At 45.8% G+C, this 18,794-nt stretch overlaps 1 protein-coding gene across 5 annotated transcripts in view; it reads right to left on the reverse strand.

The window, feature by feature from the left end:
* CAPS2 (calcyphosine 2) overlaps positions 1–18,470 on the reverse strand; it is an 88,516-nt gene extending 70,046 nt beyond the window's left edge. For 3 of the 5 annotated variants that reach the window (XM_050935520.1, XM_050935504.1, XM_050935517.1), the window contains exons 1-7: positions 18,357–18,470; positions 14,658–14,766; positions 13,637–13,683; positions 11,281–11,326; positions 11,051–11,176; positions 9,968–10,000; positions 6,592–6,777 (exon numbers count right to left, since the gene is read on the reverse strand). In XM_050935520.1, coding sequence (XP_050791477.1) covers positions 6,592–6,777; positions 9,968–10,000; positions 11,051–11,176; positions 11,281–11,326; positions 13,637–13,683; positions 14,658–14,738 — 519 coding nt within the window. In that variant the 5' untranslated portion in view covers positions 14,739–14,766; positions 18,357–18,470. Of the gene's footprint in view, positions 1–6,591; positions 6,778–9,967; positions 10,001–11,050; positions 11,177–11,280; positions 11,327–11,515; positions 11,589–13,636; positions 13,684–14,657; positions 14,767–18,345 lie in introns of those variants that run through there. The other 2 variants (XM_050935510.1, XM_050935521.1) reach the window with 2 other exon arrangements.
* Between the last annotated feature and the right edge of the window lie 324 nt (positions 18,471–18,794).

Genomic DNA, 18,794 nt, shown 5'->3' on the forward strand with positions numbered 1-18,794 from the left:
TGCTCAGGCGGTCCGCCAGCGTGTTCCGTACTCCGGGGAGAAAGGAAGCCGTGAGGTGAATGGAGTGGGCTACACAGAAGTCCCAGAGTTGCATCGCCTCGTGACATAGGGGAGAGGATCTGGTGCCGCCCTGCTTGTTGATATAGTACACGGTCGTCGTGTTGTCAGTAAACACCGCGACACAACGACCCCGAAGCTGGTGACAGAACGTTTGACAAGCAAGGCGGACCGCTCTCAACTCCCGCATGTTGATGTGCAGCTTCACCTCCTGCGGGGACCACAGGCCCTGTGTTCTCAGGGATCCCAGGTGGGCCCCCCAGCCAAGATCTGAGGCATCCATCGTTAGGGACACCGAGGGCTGGAGTAGGTGGAATGGGAGCCCCGCACACACTACGGACTGGTCTAGCCACCAGCTGAGAGAATCCAACACCCCCTGGGGAATTGTGATCAGCATGTCTAGTGGTTGCCTTGCCGGCCGGTAATGTGCGATGAACCACGACTGGAGGGGCCTCATGCGGAGCCGAGCGTAACCGGTCACAAATGTGCATGCTGCCATGTGGCCTAACAGGGTTAGACATGTCCGTATTGATGTTAAGGGGGCTGCCCGCAATCGCTGAACGATCGCCGACAACGCCTGGAACCTTGGCAACGGCAGAAGGGCCCTGGCCACTGTGGAGTCCAGGACGGCCCCGATGAACTCCACCCTCTGCGTGGGGAGCAGGGTGGACTTGTCTACGTTGATCATGAGGCCCAAGGTGGCAAACAGGCCGGTGATCCTGCGGACGTGGCTGCAAACCTGTAGCTCCGACGTGCCCCGAATTAACCAATCGTCTAGGTAAGGGAACACGTGGATACGACTGCGCCGAAGATGTGCCACAACGATGGCCATGCATTTTGTGAATACCCTCGGAGCCGTAGAAAGGCCAAATGGGAAGACTGCAAATTGGTAGTGAAGGCGGCCCACCACGAATCGAAGGAAACGTCTGTGGTGTGGCCAAATGGTAATGTGAAAATAAGCGTCCTGCATGTCGAGGGCGGCATACCAGTCTCCCGGATCCAGGGATGGGATAATGGTCCCCAGGGATATCATGCGGAACTTCAACTTCACTAGGTACTTGTTGAGCTCTCGCAGGTCGAGGATAGGCCTGAGGCCTCACTTGGCCTTGGGGATCAGAAAGTAGCGGGAATAAAACCTCTTGCCTTTCTCGTTTTCCGGAACCGCCTCTATAGCTCCTTTGTTGAGGAGCGTCTGTACCTCCTGCCGAAGGAATTGCTCGTGAGAGGGGTCCCTGAAGAGGGACGAGGAAGGGGGGCGGGAGGGAGGAAATGATATAAACTGCAGGCGGTATCCCGTCTGCACCGTGCATAAGACCCAGCGGTCCGATGTTATTTGGGTCCACACTGGGAGGAAAAACGAAAGGCGGTTGGAAAACGGGGGGGAAGGATCCGTGGGGGAAACTGTTATTGCGCCCTCGGGCGCACCTTCAAAACGAAGGCTTGGGCCCAGGCGGGGGCTTGGAGGAGCTTTGATTCTGCCCCTCTTGGTTCCCCGAATGTCTACGCCTTCCATTCCTGCCGCGGCGCCTATTAAGGTCCTGCCGCTGGCGGAACTGGGGGTATGGCCTACGCTGCTGTTGCTGCTGTGGCCGGAAGGGTCTGCGCTGCGTTCCTGGCGTGTGCATCCCGAGGGAGTGCATAATGACCCGATTGTCTTTAATCAGTCTGGGGTCTGTCTTTTCTGAAAACAGGCCCTGGCCTTCGAACAGGTCCTGGATGGTGTATTGGAGCTCCGGTGGAAGGCCAGAAACCTGAAGCCAGGAGATGCGGCGCATCGTTACCCCCGAGGCGAGGGTGCGGGCAGCCGAGTCTGCAGCGTCCAAAGAGGCCTGTAACGAGGTTCGTGCAACCTTCTTGCCCTCGTCAAGGATGGCCGCAAATTCTTGACGGGCCTCTTGTGGCAGCAGCTCTTTAAACTTGTCCGCTGCCACCCATAAGTTAAAAGCATATCTGCTAAGAAGGGCTTGCTGATTTGAAACCCTGAGCTGAAGGGCCCCAGCCGAATAGACCTTGCGGCCAAGGAGGTCCATACGCCTGGCCTCCTTGGATTTGGGGCCTGGGGCTTCCTGTCCATGGCGCTCCCTCTCGTTCACCGACTGCACCACCAGGGAACACGGTGTCGGGTGAACGTGGAGGTACTCGTAGCCCTTGGAGGGGGCCATGTACTTCCTCTCGACGCCCCTCGCCGTAGGGGGGATGGAGGCCGGTGACTGCCAGATTGTATTGGCGTTGGCCTGGATCGTCCTAATGAAGGGTAAGGCGACCCTGGTGGGAGCATCGGATGAGAGGATGCTGACGACAGGGTCCTCGATCTCAGAGACCTCCTTGGCTTGCAAGCTCAGATTCTGCGCTACTCGCCTAAGGAGGTCTTGGTGTGCCCTGAGATCTAGCGGAGGAGGGCTACTGGAGGAAGTGCCAGCCACTGCTTCGTCGGGAGAGGAGGATGAGGAGACCCCTGGCAAGAAAGTGTCCATTGGGGGGTCCCCCTCAGCCCTCACCTCTGTCTCAGGAGCAAGACCAGGGTCTTGCTGCTTCAATCCTTCCTCTCCATCAGGGGAGGGAGGGGGGCGAGACAACGAAGCCTCTGGCACCCTGTGCTCCGCCGTTGCAGGCCTAGCAGGAAGCTGTTGGGGGCCCTGGGCTTGATGGTACGCCCAGGGTGTCCAAAACCCCCACTGCTGCGGACCTTGGTCCTGTTGCGGAGGGTCCTGGAATAATGCCGCCTGCCTGTCGGTGCCCAGCGCATATACGCTGTCCGCTTGAGATGACACTGACGGTTGTCTCGAAGGCCATGGCGGGGCCGACCGCGGCTGATAAGAGTCTGCGCGGTTCGGCACCGAAGATGTTCTCGGTGCCGGGGATCGGTACTGGGAGTCATACTGGCGCCGGGATCGGGACCGGGTTCTGTCTCGGTGCCGGGATCTGGACCGGTACCGGCCGCTGCTTCGGTGCCGGGATCGGGACCGGGACCTGCCACCGACGTGGTGCCAGGAGGTCGACCGGGACCGGGACCTGCCACCAGCTCGGTGCCGGGAGGTCGACCAGCGCGGTGAATGACGGCGAGACTGGCTCCTAGAGTCACGGTGCCGGTATCGACGGCTGGAGTCAGACCGTGACCGTCTGGAGGTCGATCGGCGCCGCGTGTGCGACCGGTACCGCCGAGGGGAGCGGTGCCGGGACTGCGAGCGGCGGCGGGATCTCGAGCGACCGTGGCGTCGGGACCTCGAACGCGAGCGTGAGTCCCGAGACGGTGCCGTCATCATGGGCTTGCCCCAAGATGCTACCCGCACCGGAGGTACCGGGGGTGGCGGCTGACTTGACTCAGTTAGGGCGATAAGGTCCCGTGCCGAGGCGAAGGTCTCCAGAGTGGATGGGACCAATAGCTCAACCCCAGATCTTATGGGGGAGCTTGGCGGTACTGGACTCGACGGACCCACCGGGCCCGGAGTCGACGGTGCCGGTAGCGCCGCGGCCGATGTCGATGCCGGGCGCTCCATTCGAGTCTGCCTGGCTGGAGTAGCAGACGTTGATGGTCTCGAGTCTGCACCCGGTGCCAGGGAAGGTCGGTGCCGGGGAGTCTTTCCAGTGCCGGTGCGATCCGGTGCCGGCGTCGAGATCACGGCCTGCGAAGCTGCTGGGTCAAGTGCCGCTTCCATTAGGAGAGTCCTGAGTCTCTGGTCTCTCTCCTTCTTTGTTCTGGGCTTAAAAGCCTTGCAAATGCGGCACTTGTCCGACCTGTGCGATTCCCCCAGGCACTTTAGACACGCGTCGTGAGGGTCGCTGGCCGCACATTGCTTAAAGCCCGGCGAACCAGGCATGAGCCCGGTGCCGGGTGCCGGGAAGGGCTACAGCCCAGACCGGCGAACAACTATATACAAATACTATTTACACTACAAACTAATTAACTAACTATACTTAACCACTAACTAACAACTGTAGTAACAACGGTAGTAACAAGGAGAGCTAGGGACGTGGAGGACAGCAATGCTGCGCTCCACAGTTCCAACGACCGACACGGTGGTAAGAAGGAACTGAGGAGCGGGTGGGCCGGCAGGGGTATATATCGAGCGCCATGGCGGCGCCACTCTAGGGGGCGACCTGCCGGCCCACTGGAGTTGCTAGGGTAAAAAGTTTCTGACGAGCGTGCACGCACGGCGCGCACACCTAACTGGAATGGATGTGAGCAATCACTCGAAGAAGAACTTGATATGCCCTCTCAGTTTCACATTGAATCACTAATAGACTGTACTCAAAGACTAGTTATCAGTTATGCAACCACGTTATAGTAATTTAATCCAGACTATATTTCCTTAATTTACTTATGAGAATGTCATGCGGGACAGTGTCAAAAGCCTTACTAAAGTCCAGAGATACCATATGTACTGCTTCCTCCCTCCACTAGACCAGTAACTCTGTCAAAGAAGGAAATTAGAGTGGTTTGGCATGATTTATTCTTGACAAATCCGTGTTGGCTATTGTTTCTCACCTTATTATTCCTCAGGTTTCAACAAATTGATTGTTTAATCATTTGTTCCATTATCTTTCTAGCCTGACAGGTTGTAATTCCCTAAGACCTCCTTTCCCCCCTTTTTGAAGATAGGTACTATGTTTGCCCATCACCAGTCCTCTGGGACCTCAGCCATTCTCCATAATTGTTGAAGAGAATTATTAATGGTTCAGAGATTGCTTTGCTAGCTCAAGTATTCTACAGTGAATTTCATCAGGCTCTCCCAACTTGAATATATCTAGCTTATTTAAGTATTTCTTTAACCTGTTCTTTTCCTATTCTGACGAGAGATCCTTCTCCCTTGTTAATTTTCACTTTGTTAAACATCTGATTACAATTAACTTTTTTTGTGAAGACTGAGGTAAAAAAGTAATGAAAGACTTGATGACAAAATCAGGATATTAAAAATAGAATAGCCTGATTTTTATTTTACTTCTAAAAATATATATATATAAAGAATTGTGTTACTTGTCTCATGTTTAGAAATCTCTTTTGAGTGGGCCCAAAAGCAAACACCAAACACTCCTGACTCCAACTCTATTCTGCCCTCCTCTTCCTCTTTGAAAACATCCACCTGCTATCCTTTCAGTTTCAATTTCAGTGGTGCTGCTCCCATAAATGCTCTCCTGCAGAACCTGGAGCAGTAGAGCATGCAAGTGAGTTACTCTTAGCCAGATGCAAGACAGTGTGATGTTGTGCTTGTGCAGGAAATGAAACTCACCATCAACAAAACACTATCACTGACAAGGTGCTATAACATGAACAAAATAAACACAATTAGAAAAAAAAGGATATGTTTCCTGTCTCAATTCTCTTTCGGGTATAGGTTCTCTTAAGCTTTACTTCGAACATTACGTACATTTGAAAATTTGATTTCAAGTGGATAGTGTCCTTTTAAGACAATGACGCAATATACACAATAGCCATCTCAGCCTGGGACACTAGTCTCCCTCCTCCATAACTTTCCTTTCCATTAATATTCAGCAGCTAAAATTATCCTTCACCATTGTCATTTCAAGCATGTCACTCCTTTGTAGCCCATTCACTGGCTTCCTCTCTCTTTCCATGGTATTCAAACTCATCATCTTTGATCAATGCTTCATCCAGTTTCTCTCTCTTCGATAACCATCCCCCTCCACACCTCTTGCTCACTTCCTATTCCCACCTTCATGTCTTTTTCATGCTTCTCCTCACACCTGGACTGATAACTCTTTAGGTGTGCTGAGCATCCTCACCCTCTCCCTTTTCTTCAAAAGAAAATGAAAGGCAACTTTTTTCATTTTGTTTTTCCATTGTTGATCTCCACTCCTCTGTTGTCTACTCCACATCTTTTATACCACCTCTGTCTTATTTTTTTAAAATAGAAGAATTTATAAGATTCATTAGTAATATAATACAAATATTATTTATTCTTTGTACTGTGGTAGCACCAAGAAGTCCCAATAAGGGTTTGGGACCCTGTTGTACTGGGCACCATACACACATGGAATAAGCTTTCCCTGCCCCCATAGGACTTACAATCGAAATAGTTCACATTATCTTTATTTATTTGAACCCCTTTCCCTCTTCTCCCCACATCTTTTTTTCTGCTAATTTTCATTTTCTGTTTGTCTGTAAGTTCTATAGAGCAGTGGTAATTATTTTTTTCTGTTCTTTGTAAACTATGCAAAGTTCTAGCTCTATATACATATTTAAAGAAGGACTGAAAGCACTTCACCATTCTAATGTCACATTTTTTACCATCATCCTTCCTCTTTTGGAGTCATCAATTATGCATTTTCCTTCTAATAAAAGTGCAAACAAGAAATCTCATCTACAGCTCATGCAAATCTTGCTCATCTGGCTGGGAGAAGTGCCTTCTCGGGGCATGGACTTGCTCTCCCACTGGAGACTTATGCTTCTAGTGTTCATAAGAGGAAAGTGTTCAAACAGACTTCCTCTATTTGAATGCCTATTCAACATTAGAGATGCTCAGACACTAATGAGGATGTGCACCAAAGTACATTTGCAAGTTTAAAATATGTTACCTCTTTATCTGCTGTTTTTCTTGAAGATTCCTGAGACTGGGCACTGTTTTTTTTCTTTTCTGCAGTTCTCTGAGAATACTGTTTATATCCCTCTTTCATTTCTGCTTCATACTGCTGATATTTTAGTTTGTATTTGTCTGTTGGGGATGGCAGATTTTCCGGTATTGTCTTTTGCTCCAAAGAAAGCTAAAAAGCAAAGAATAATCAGAAATAACAGCCTCCTGCTGTGATACACAATGTCAACAGCAGGATTATTATACTCATTCAGTACATTTTCAGTTAAAGGACTGATGTTCCTTGACACCACACTTAACATTTAGAAGACAATAAATACTGTTGTATAACAACATTAGGTTGTTCTCATGAAACTCTTCTGGTTTTGCTTAGAGAAGTTTTTTTTTTTTTTCTGCAAATGAAGTGACTCTCAACCATACCCAGAAACCAAAATCCACCTGGTCTCTTGCCAGCCTTTGCAGATGCAGAGGACTGTAAGACTAGAGCAACAGCATGAACCCATATTTGGCTTGAAATGCTGAATGAAGGGGCCAAAGGTTATCTAGATCAGAGGTTGTAGTGGTACTGACTAGTCACTGGGGTGCTGCTCCCTCACTTTCCCTTATATATTGCTCAACTCCAAGGACATCATCAGTTGAAAAGGCTTTGGAGCCAGCTACATAGTTTCTTGAGATCCCACTTCCTTTCTCCTGGAGTCAAGTTCAGTACGAGCAGGGTGGGAGGAGGAACCAAAATGCTTCTTTTCTCCTCTCCTCCGTCTCTCACTGGGTCCTAACACCTATGGGATTTTGCTGATTTTTCACCATCCCCTTTCACCTGCTAAACAATAGCGAATCCAGCAATGTCACCCTATGAACCATATGCGCACCCTGCACGAGTAGTTCAGCCGTCCAGGGGTATGTCTACACAACAGAGACTGTACCATGTTGGCATAGCCCCATAGTGTAGACACAGCCTACATTGACAGAGGGTTTTCTTCTGATGGTGTAGGAACACTACCTGTCTGAACAACATTAGCATGTTGATGGAACACTCTTCCGTCTATATACTATATACTTCTGAAACACTGAGGTTTTTTTCAGCATAGTTACATCAGTTGGGGTGTGCTTTTTTCACCCCCTGACTGACGTAGCTATGCCATTATAACTTTCAAGTGTAGACCAAGACCTGTTCTAGAACAGTGTTTCTCACACTGTGAAACTAGTCTCCACTGGAAGATGTGAATCTCTTTCTACACTTTTCTTGAAAAGCCTATACAAAATGCAAAAGTGAGGAATTATTTCCCTCTAACTTGATGATTTTATGAATGTTCTACAGACAGGACTTGGAGCATGCCTACCCTACAGCCACTATAGCACTGCTTCCTAGATCAATGGAACAGGTTTTTCTGTTGCTGTAATTAAATCCGTAATTCTAGGAGGCAATAGCTAGGTCAATGAAAGAATTCTCTCACTGACCTAGCCACAGATACATTGGAAACTAGGCCAATCTTACTACGGCACTCAAGGCATGAAATTTTTCACAGCCCCCAGTGACATAGCCAGGTCAATCTTATTGTAGACCAGGCCATGGGAATGACCAAGAAATAAAGAAAAAAAAATCTATATTTAAATTATTCTACCACCTAGTTTCTTAGGGAAGATTCACCTATAAAGTTTCCTACAGAGGAAGCATGATCTTTTTTTATCTCGTGTGGAATTATTGCTACAATCAGGCATCTGAAGGAAGCAATGCAGAAGTCATGGCCACACACAAAAATATGTTAAATTATATCAGTGGCACTTGGCTACCTTTTCTCCTCAAGGTAGATTCAGATGGAATAGAAACAAAGAGGGAGAATGAGCAGGAGATCTAGTCTATTTAGGTTCTTATACCACATCTATCACTGTGGCATCTGGGAAACAATAAAGGGGATAAAGAGGGAGAGGACAGGTAAAAGAAAGTGAAAAAGAGGAAAAGAAGAGACTGGGAGGTAGTCAAAGCCATTTCAACTTTTTGATAACTTTACAGTAATAAAATATTTATGTTCACTGATTATCAATTTGAAAAATGCCTTCCAGCAAAAGATATATATATATAACACTCAGCTAATAAGAACACAGCAAGTCATATTGACTCTAACTTAAGATCACATGCATGTTATTAGAGAGAACACGAGAGAGAGAGAGAGAGAGAAGCACACACACACACACACACAAACACATATATAGGCTTAGTGCACACTACAAAGTTTTGCTGGTATAGCTATGTTGGACAGGATTTAGCGGGGGGGTGGGTCGGGTCACACCTAACTGACATAGCTATGACAGCAAAACCTGTTGTAAATGCCCCTATGTCAAAGACAGAGTGCTTCTGTCGGCTTAGCTAGTGTCGAACAGAGAAGTGATTTAGCTATACCAGCAGAACTTATTCTGTTGGCTCATGCTGTATCTGCACCAGGAGGCTCTGCTAACATAACGACACAGGCAAAAAAAAGTGCAGTGCAGCGTAGACAAGCTGAGAGAGATAAGAGAGAGACAGACAGAGACAGAGAAAGGGAGATAGAATGTGGTTTGCAGTGTCCTAACTGGGAAAAAAATGACCAAATAGGTGGTCACTTCATGCAGTGAATGACCATGTCCTAGTTAATCAGTGCGAGTTGCTGTATTATTAACAGTTGCTGAGAGATGATAAATGGTTTTACATGTTCCAAACAATGTTCCAGCCTATACTGGCAGCACAGTGCTTTCTACAGACCCAGTCCTGCAAACCACTACTCATGCAAGTGACCCATTGACTTCAAGGGATTATTTGCTTAAGGACTGCATATGTGCATAGATGTTCTCATGATCAGGCCCTCAGATGGTTAGACTGCTGATATGGACTCACTTTTGTATTAATTGTTCTTGGGTTTAAAGAAAATTAAATATTTTTAAAAGAACTACCAAAGGATGTTTTCCAATTTTCCATCGGGACATACACAAACAGGGAGGTTAGGATGCCTTCCATTCCTTAACCACAGAAATATAATGCAATTTCCTAAATTTGGAACATACTTCTCACCCTTACCACAGAAACTAATCCTGTAGATTTGTACAGGTCCTGAATTGGTTTGAAGTTTGGGAAACCACTTCTTAAGCACATATCAATCTCAGAAGATTAACCTTTGCAACCCCTGAACCTTTTCCTTCTTCTAATGACAAAAACTAAAACATCTAATACAGTTTCAAAATGCAAATGCTAACTATATATAATGATAGGAAATTAAAAGTAGTCTCTCAGCTAAGCCATTTCATTATTACACCAAAGTAGTTAAAACCTATTTAATTTTCAAATCATACATCACAGTCCTCAATTGCTAATATTTTCCCAGTTATTTTACCTCCGTTTTCTTCTGACAATGTTTTCTAGCCATCTGTTTAATAGAAAGGGAAAAAAATGTTATTTTAAATAGCAACTATCACTATCTATGCTGCATGAAATCAAAAGAAAAATTGTCAAATACATTTTTCCAAAGTTAAACAAAACAGAAAAATTCAAAGGACACCTCTTGTCACTCTCAAGTAACAATGACTGAAAAAAAGCTCAGTAGAGTCATTATCAAATGTGTTCTTAATTTCAGTAATTTGGACAGTGATTTTGAACAGCTCTGGAATTTTCCAGAAAGCAGTATGTTAAAACTGAATAACTGATTTTCCTTCTATGACAACTATGTGTAGCTGGGTTTTTTAAGAATTTTAAGTTCTTACTCATCACGGAAAGAGAAGAATAAATATTGATGTTCTATTTAGATTTATTTTAAAATATATACATTTATATTGTCAACCAAACTAGATCTTACTCTGAAATTAACTCGCAATTCTCTTTGAAAGAGAAAGGAAGAAAAACATTGATAATGAAGTTACTGCACTTGGCCATTCATAGACTATCGTAGCAAAGCTCAACTCATATTCTTCCACAAAATAAATATTTGTTATTTGTAAACAAAAAGTTATTTTTCATATCTTATGTTTCAGAACTATTTCTTATTTTAGTTAATTATTTAATTATTTTCTGATTTTCACAATTTTCTTAAGATTTGTTTAGAAGTAGAAATCAAAGTTATACGCTACCTTAATGCAATCACACTTTTCAGATGCTTTCACAAATTGTTACTAACAATAGCGACCACTAATTGTCAGTACACAAAATTGTCAGTAGGCAAAATTAAAAGAATTAGAGTATAAATCAACAGTCTATAATAAATAGTTACTGTGATGAAGAAATGGAATTTGACATTTCTGAAGAGATTCCTAGCAAAAAAACCAGTCATTAGAAAGCACTTCGACCAGTAATACTCTCCTATCTCTTAAATTAATCACACAGATTGAAAGAAATAAATTGTGTAATGAAATTAGATGTGCTTTATTTGCTTCAATTCTCATGAAAGACAGTATTTTTAAGATATCAGTAATGGCAAACTGACTTCTTGTGTCTGATGATGCTGTGCATACGGAGTCTGTATTGGTGTACCCCAACTAATAGTTGAAGTTGAATCTGGAGGGCCAATGCGAGGAAACCTCTTCCTGTATGGTATGTAAGAATCACCATCCTAAAATACGAAGAGAACAAGATTATTTGTACTTATTTCATAGTCAAAAGGAATGTTTTGACAAACTTCTGCAAACTTTTCAGATAATGCTAACTCATGATTACCTCTTCATCTGAAGATCCCAGCTTGCCCAAATCAAGGCATGGCACCCTGCAGGGAGTTAAAAGATGGCTTTAGTAATTCTTTAATACATTTTCTTGCTTTCAATTACAGTACAAGAGAGCCCTCTGATAATGAAGTGCTTTTCCCTTTCACAAAAATATCTTCACTATAAACAGTTTCACTATAATTGGAGAGGGCCTACCTGGCAAAAGTCCCTACCAACCCCCTTCGCTTCACCTCAGGAAGTGGTAACAGAGCCTTTCTTCATCCCCAGTTGCAGAGGACACTGGCAGCTGTGAAGGACCCCTGGCAGGCCCTATCTTCACTTCCAGCCTCAGCTAGTTCTATCAAGACCATCCTGGCTCCTCTTCGCTCCCCACTAGGAGCAGCTGCAGCAAGATCAGAAGCCAGGGCTTTCTCATTACCCGTCTACCACAACAGTATTGTGGCAAATTCTTTCCTCTCCATAATCAGCCAGAAGAGAGGCAATCGGGAAGTAAAAAGTAATACTTTGGGAATGTAGCTCTTCAAAACTAATTGGAAGGGAATTAGCACAGTCCCAACTATACTGCAATTAAATACCAATAGTGACTCTTCATTCATCTTAAAGAAATTAAAAAGTCAATTGAAATACATTAAAGCAATTCTGTACTTTTACTTCATTTTAGCCCCAATCCCACTAAGAAATGAGTGTCCTTAGCACCCTCTAAAGTAAACTGGAGTTGAAGATACCCAGCACTAATGAAGATGCATTCAGCATCTTTCTGGATTGTGCCCTTTGGGTTCAATCCAACGTCCTCTAACTTTCAGTGGGAGCTGGATCAGACCCTAAGGCTACGTCTATATAGGACACCACTGGTGGTGGTATATAGAGTATGGATAGTTATATGCCACAGAAAAAAAGTGAGCTGCATTCGCACTGTGGTGCATAGCCACATGCATTAGTGGGGGATGCAGTGGGGAAAGGCTCCCGCTGTCACACCCTGCCAGAGCTTTCCCCACAGGTCCCTGCAGCAGGGAAAGACTGGAAGCAGGGAGGCAGCAAGACATTACACTGTCAAAAACAGTGGGAGGGGAGGGTCATGTTCTGAGCTGTGTAGCATACATATTCTAAGGATTCACAGGGATCATTACTCGACTAAGCAATGCCTCACAACACACACTACAATTTACACCTATGCTAGCAGGACATGCAATGTAGGTACCCTACAGACCACCGCAAAGAGAGTGCAGCTTAGGCATACCCTAAAAGGGGAGTTACACTGTAACTAAATTCCCCTGTGTACGGCTGCTGGTATTTAACTCTATTTTAGCAAAACAGATGAGTATTGGCTAAATAAAGGCTTGATTAAATTGTCCATATTACCAGTACATTACAAAACTACCTGTCACATTAAGACTTGGAATGTGTACTTAAAAACAGTACCTGTGAAAGATGCCAGATCAGTTTCAAGCACTATAAGCCTTCTAACAACCACCCAAGTATAGTCTGAGCATCAGTAGTACATATTTTCTCTCACTTTGCTACCAACATTTTTCAAAACTCTGTTATAACAGAGTCCTTCCAGGACTGGAAGACTAGCTGACTCTCCAGGCCCATCCAGTCAGTGGAGAATGCCTGAATACACACAGAGATTGAACTATCCCTTTATCCAGCCATAGACGTTCCATGGTCATGTTTGATACATACTGGCAGAATCTTATGGCGAGCTAAAATGACCATAGAGATTTTTTAAAATAAGCCAGTTCAGTCTCAAATATGGCATTGATAATAGAAGACGTTAAGATACCTATTCCCAGGCCTCAGAATCTCAAATTTTGGAAGTACTATACAAAGCAGATTTCAAATCACTTTTTAAAACTCTCTCATATGACAATTTCTCTGTATTTATAATGAAATATCTGTAAGGAGCAGCAATTCTTCTCTCCAACCCCCTTTCATAATCGTAAAAGGTATAAAAGATAGCTTGTTTACAATTAGAAATAACTGCCATGAGCTTAGATAGTAACTAAAAAAGTAAAGCTCAACCATCCAACTTTTACATTTTGAAAGAAAGCAAAAATGTTAATGAGTAATCACTAATAATGCCACCAGATTCCAACTAATCTCAATGTACATTTCAAAAAAACCTACTTTCCTAAAGTGAAATGTATACAAATAAGTGTGACTCTTAAAAGTATCATTTTAAGGAAAACAATTAAATTCCTCTTTAAGTATAAAGCATAGCCAACAAGTTTATGGTGATAAATTTCACCTAACTCCTTTATACATCAGCATAAAGACAACAAAATAAGGAAATTTACCAAAGTTACTTAATGCAGAATGAAACAGTTCATAAGTAGGAAGAATAGACTTACTCAGCTGGACGAAGGCCATGAGTTGCTTGTATATTTGGTTTCCATCCCTACAAAAATGTCAGCATAATAATTAAATCATGATTTAATGACACAGAGTTCTGTCTTTTGAGGGTTGTAAAATTGTTGTATAGACATTTGGGCTTGGGCTGGAGCCTGAACTCTGGGACACTCCTCCCTCACAAATTCCCAGAGAGCCTGAATGTCTGCAGTCCAATTGTACAGCCCCACAGCCCAAGTCAACTGACATGGGCCAGCCACAGGTGTTTAACTGCACTGTAGACATACCCTTGGAGAACAGAATTTGAATCTTGTTTTATGACTGTTTTCTGTTACAGAAGGCAGAGGTATTATAATGGTTATATTCCGAACTCTGAGGGAGATCAGGAAAACATAGGAATGCTCCTTTCTGCAACACACCACAGATTCCCCTACTGAATGAGTGGGGTACAAAACAGCAGTCTCACAAGACTACTGGCTGGAGGATGCATTACAGAACACATCTGATAGTGGAATACAGAAAGACATCTTGTCTGGTAGGAGAAAGGCAGTCTGCCATAGTTGACAGGTCTCAGTCCTGGACTTCCCTAATGTGGTAACCTAGCAACAAGAAGGGTTGGAAGTATGTGGGCTTGAAGAAAAGCAAATGCTAGTCAATAATCAGTTAACTATTTTTATTCTATAAACCTAAAGGGCGCAATACTTACGAAACAAAAAAAGAAATATCTACAGTGCATAATTCAGAAAGTATTAATGTTCAGACCAGAGACAGTCAAACTCATGGCTACCATTATCCAAGACTGTATTCATACTCACCAAGACAATCATTTATTTACTTTCAATAATTACCCTGCAAGTTCAAGTTGTTTTCTTTTATATTGCAGTAACCTTAATAGGGTTTCCTAAACTATACTATTTTAAAATCCTGAACATAAGATGGAGCTAAATGGTCTCTGAAATAAAAACCACACCTGTAAATATCTGTAAATCAAAATAGAAACATGAATCTTTGCATTAAACATACCTGACTAAGTTTCTTCCCCCTTGATGACAGCTCAGCTTGCCGTCTAGGAGATGCAGCAACTCCTTTAACCTCCAAATCCATGCAAATTTGACTTAGACTTCACAATAAACTGTAAATAAAAAAGACTAAATGAAAACCATATATTTGCTATATAATTACTATTATAAATAAAATAATTAAATTACGGGGTATGTACCTAAAACTCCCAACCTAGGAGTTCTTATTCAATTATTAGGGCCCCACCAATTTCATGGCCATGAAAAACACGTCACGGACTGTGAAATAAGCCCTTCCCCCATGAAATCTGATCTCCCCCATGCTGCTGGGAATGCCCCAGCCAGGGGCTCATAGCTGCAAATCCTGGCCGGGATGGGAAGGGACAGGACTTGTTCTTCCCCTGCACAGCCACTGTGGGAGTTGCAGGAAGCTCTGGAGATGGGCAGTAACCCCAGAGGTTCCTGCAGCTGGAAGAGGCTTGTGGAGGTGGTTCTGATCTCCCCATTGCTGCTGGGAGTACCCCAGTCAGGGGCTCCTAGCTGCCTATCCCGCAGGGCTGGGGACGGACAGCACTCGGAACTGCCTCTTCACCTGCACAGCTACTGGGGGACAGAGGGGTGTGTGGATCAGACTCACCTCCAGGTACCTTTTGGGTTGGGATCCCCACAGTTACAACACCATGAAATCTCAGATGTAAACATCTGAAAAGGTGAAACTGACCAATTTAAAAACCATCTGGCCATGAAATTGATCAAAATGGAACATGAATTTGGTAGGGCCCTATCTATGTTGCATTGGATGCCCATCTCCACAGTAACTCCTGACTTCAATCTTCCCTTGCCAGCGTTCTCTTTTGCCGAAGCTGTTCCAGGCTTCTGTCTCAGCTCCAAGCTTCACTCCCTGGAAACACTGGTTTTCTCTTAGCTTCAGGCTCCCCCGAGTCCCCTCTTAACTCTAGCATTTGCAATTTATAATAGATGTGTCAACACTCCCCACTTACATCCTACATCAGGGGTCCCCAACGCGGTGTCCGCAGGCACCATAGCGCTGGCTGGGGCGGCTAAGTGCACCCACGTACTGGCTGACGGACGAGCATCAGCCGAAATGCCACCGACAAGCTGCGTCATTCAGAGGCGTCACTGCCAAAATGCAGCCGATTTTCAGCGGTATTTCGGCGGTAATGCCTCTGGATGATGCTGCTTGTCGGCGGCAACACCTATTGACGTTGCCGTTTGTCAGCGGAATTTTGGCAGATGCTCTTCCACCACCACGGTCCTCTGTGGCTTGTTGTCTGGCACCCACCAGACAAAAAAGGTTGGGGACTACTGACCTACACAGTTTTAGCCAGACCACAACTTTTGCCATACCCTAAGAATCCTTCTGGTTCCCAGCTATTGTATCCCTAACAGCTCCAAACCCTCCATTCATGCCATACACTACCCCCTTTGCAAAGTTTCCTCCCCTATCCTGGACAGTTCTGCATGTACAGGTAGTCTCCCTCCCAATTTCAAGATTCCCAGAAACGGGATGCCCCATGGTGTATGTTCTAAATTTTGCGGGGGTAAATGTTGGCCCTGTTTTAAGATACTCAACAGATGTTAGTTTCAAGCATTCTCTGCTCCCCAGTGAAGGCGACGGGCCTATTTGTTATTTAAAGTGAAAATGCATCTATCTTCACATAACCTCAAACGTTTCATTTAAAACGTATGGAGATTTTCATAATCATAACAGGGAAAAAGTAGTCAAACTAGTGCATATTCATTATTAGTATTCACAAATTAATCTAATCAGATTTTTAAAACAGTACTTTTATATTTAGTCAAAATAGTTAATATTACATGTTTACAATGATTTAACCACTGCACAGAAAAGATATAAAAGATAAAAGATAAACTTTTACAGTAGGAAACATCTTGGGAAGTAGAAAGCTCACAAGTTAACCATCTCCACTTCCTTGTGGACAAGTATCCATCTCACAGACATACTGCCATAGGGTGTAACAGACTGTTCAGCATAAGTACTTAGCACATATTCTAAGGGACCATTCCAGGGAGAGTGGCCCATTAGTGGTTCCTTAGAATATGTTAAATAATCTGATCCACCAAGGTAAAAGATATTATCGTGCCCACTTTCTCAGGCCATGGCTACACTTACAGTCCTGCAGCGCTGGTAGTTACAGCTGTGTTCGTACAGCTGTATAGGGCCAGCGCTGCAGTGTGGTCACATTTGCAGCATTTGCACTGCTGTTGGGAGTGGTGCATTGTGGGCAGCTATCCCAGCATTCAAGTGGCTGCAACGTGCTTTTCAAAAGAGGGGGGTGGGGTGGAATGTGACAGGGAGCATGGGGGAGACAGAGAGAATGGATTTTTGGGGCTGACACTGTTCTCAGCTCCCTGCCTTGCAAGTTCTAAGGACTGGAAGACACACAGTGCCTACCTTCAATCATTTTAAAAGTTCTGACCCCTTCCCCCACCCCTCTCTCATTCACTAAATGCAAATTATGCACTCCTAAATAGCCGTCAGACCAGATAAACATCTGCTCAACATGGACTTCCTCCTCCCCCTCTGCCGTGTGAGCGTGCTGTTTCTCTCTTCAAGCAAACAGCTGTGAACATTCCAAAGTAATTCCCCTGCCTGCCTCCGCTCGCTCAGCAAACAGGAGCTGTGTTTGTTTTTTAAATAAGCAGTTTGGCTGAACTCCGAGCTCCCCCTTTCTTCCAGTTTGTTGTGGACAGGAATTCTGGGATACCTCCTTATACCCCGGAGGTCAATAAAAGCACTGGTGGGGTCCACACTTGCTGACCAGCGCTGGAATCACTACACCCGTGGCACGACCGGGTGTACAGCCAGCGCTGCAACCAGGGAGTTGCAGCACTGGCCGTGCTTTGCAAGTGTGGCCACATCCTAAGTTGCAGTGCTGTAACCCCCTCACCAGCGCTGCAACTCTCTAGTGTAGCCATGGCCTTAGTCTTGTTAGTAGTCTCAAACGAAAGGTAACAGGGTGAATGGGGTAGGAACTGAAATCCTCTCACCCTTAGTTTTGATCTCTCTGAAACAGGTTGTTAGAAGTGCAAAAGCAATATTGAAGCTTTCTGGCTGTGGACTTCATGGGACAGCCCTATCCAGTGATCCATACTGTTCACAGTACTGACAGCCAGTGTGATTTCATCCTAAATCTCAGTATTTGGTGTTTTTGTTAAAGCTCCTATAGCCAAACAATTACATGAGCAGCTCTGGGTTGTTGTTTTTGTTGTTGTTTTGTTTGTTTGTTGTATTTTTGTTTTATAAGTTTCTAACCCCTGTGGCTGCAGAGAAACGCTTGGAAACCTGAATCAACAGCACCCTACAGGCTCAGAACCCAGATGGAAAATAACAAGAACGCGCTTTTTTGTTCCACACCCGAGTTTTGGGGCAGGGAGGGGGAAGAGACTGTCCTGGCTAAACCCGGGCCGGCCGGCAGCCGATGGGCTCGGCAGCGCGGTGCCTCTGCCGACAATGCCCGCAGCCGGGGGAAAGGGAACCCCGCAAATGGGCCTCTGGGGCATCCTGAAGGGGCCGCGCCCCGCCCGTTGCCTAGGTTTCCAGTAAACAAGCCCGGACGCGGCGGGCCACTGAGCGCCCGCTGCTCTCCGGCCGGGCCGCAGCCCCCGGCAGGGAGGGACCAGGAGCGCTTCCCCAGGCGCGCACTCACCGCCCGCTCACCTCTGCAGCCGCCGCCCCTATTCCCAAGTCCTGCGGGGGGGTGTCCCTGTGCGCGCACCCGCCGGCTCTGCTGCGCGTGCACGCGAGGGGCAGGGACGCGGGCCGGGGTGTGTGCCTGCGCGCCTTGGCCCGGCCCAGTCAGGCTCCGCCCACTCTGTGTCCACGCCTTAGCCACGCCCCCCGGACGTGGGAGCCGGGGCAGCCGGGAGTGTCGAAGCCTTTGTCCGCTCTGGCGCGGGCGCTGGCACAGTGGCTCCCACGGGGGGGGGTGGAAAGCGCGTCACTGCTCCGTGTCCCTCAGCGCACCTGAGCTGATGAACGCGAAAGACACAACCATCAGCATGAGCCCTCGGTCACTAATCCCTGAGTAGCCCCGCGTGTTGCAGCCCGGGCCTCGGAACCACCCCTCGGAAATACACCCTGCCTGCCCTGCTGGAA

The sequence above is a fragment of the Gopherus flavomarginatus genome, chromosome 1, assembly GCF_025201925.1.
Source record: "Gopherus flavomarginatus isolate rGopFla2 chromosome 1, rGopFla2.mat.asm, whole genome shotgun sequence".
NCBI lineage: Eukaryota > Metazoa > Chordata > Testudines > Testudinidae > Gopherus > Gopherus flavomarginatus.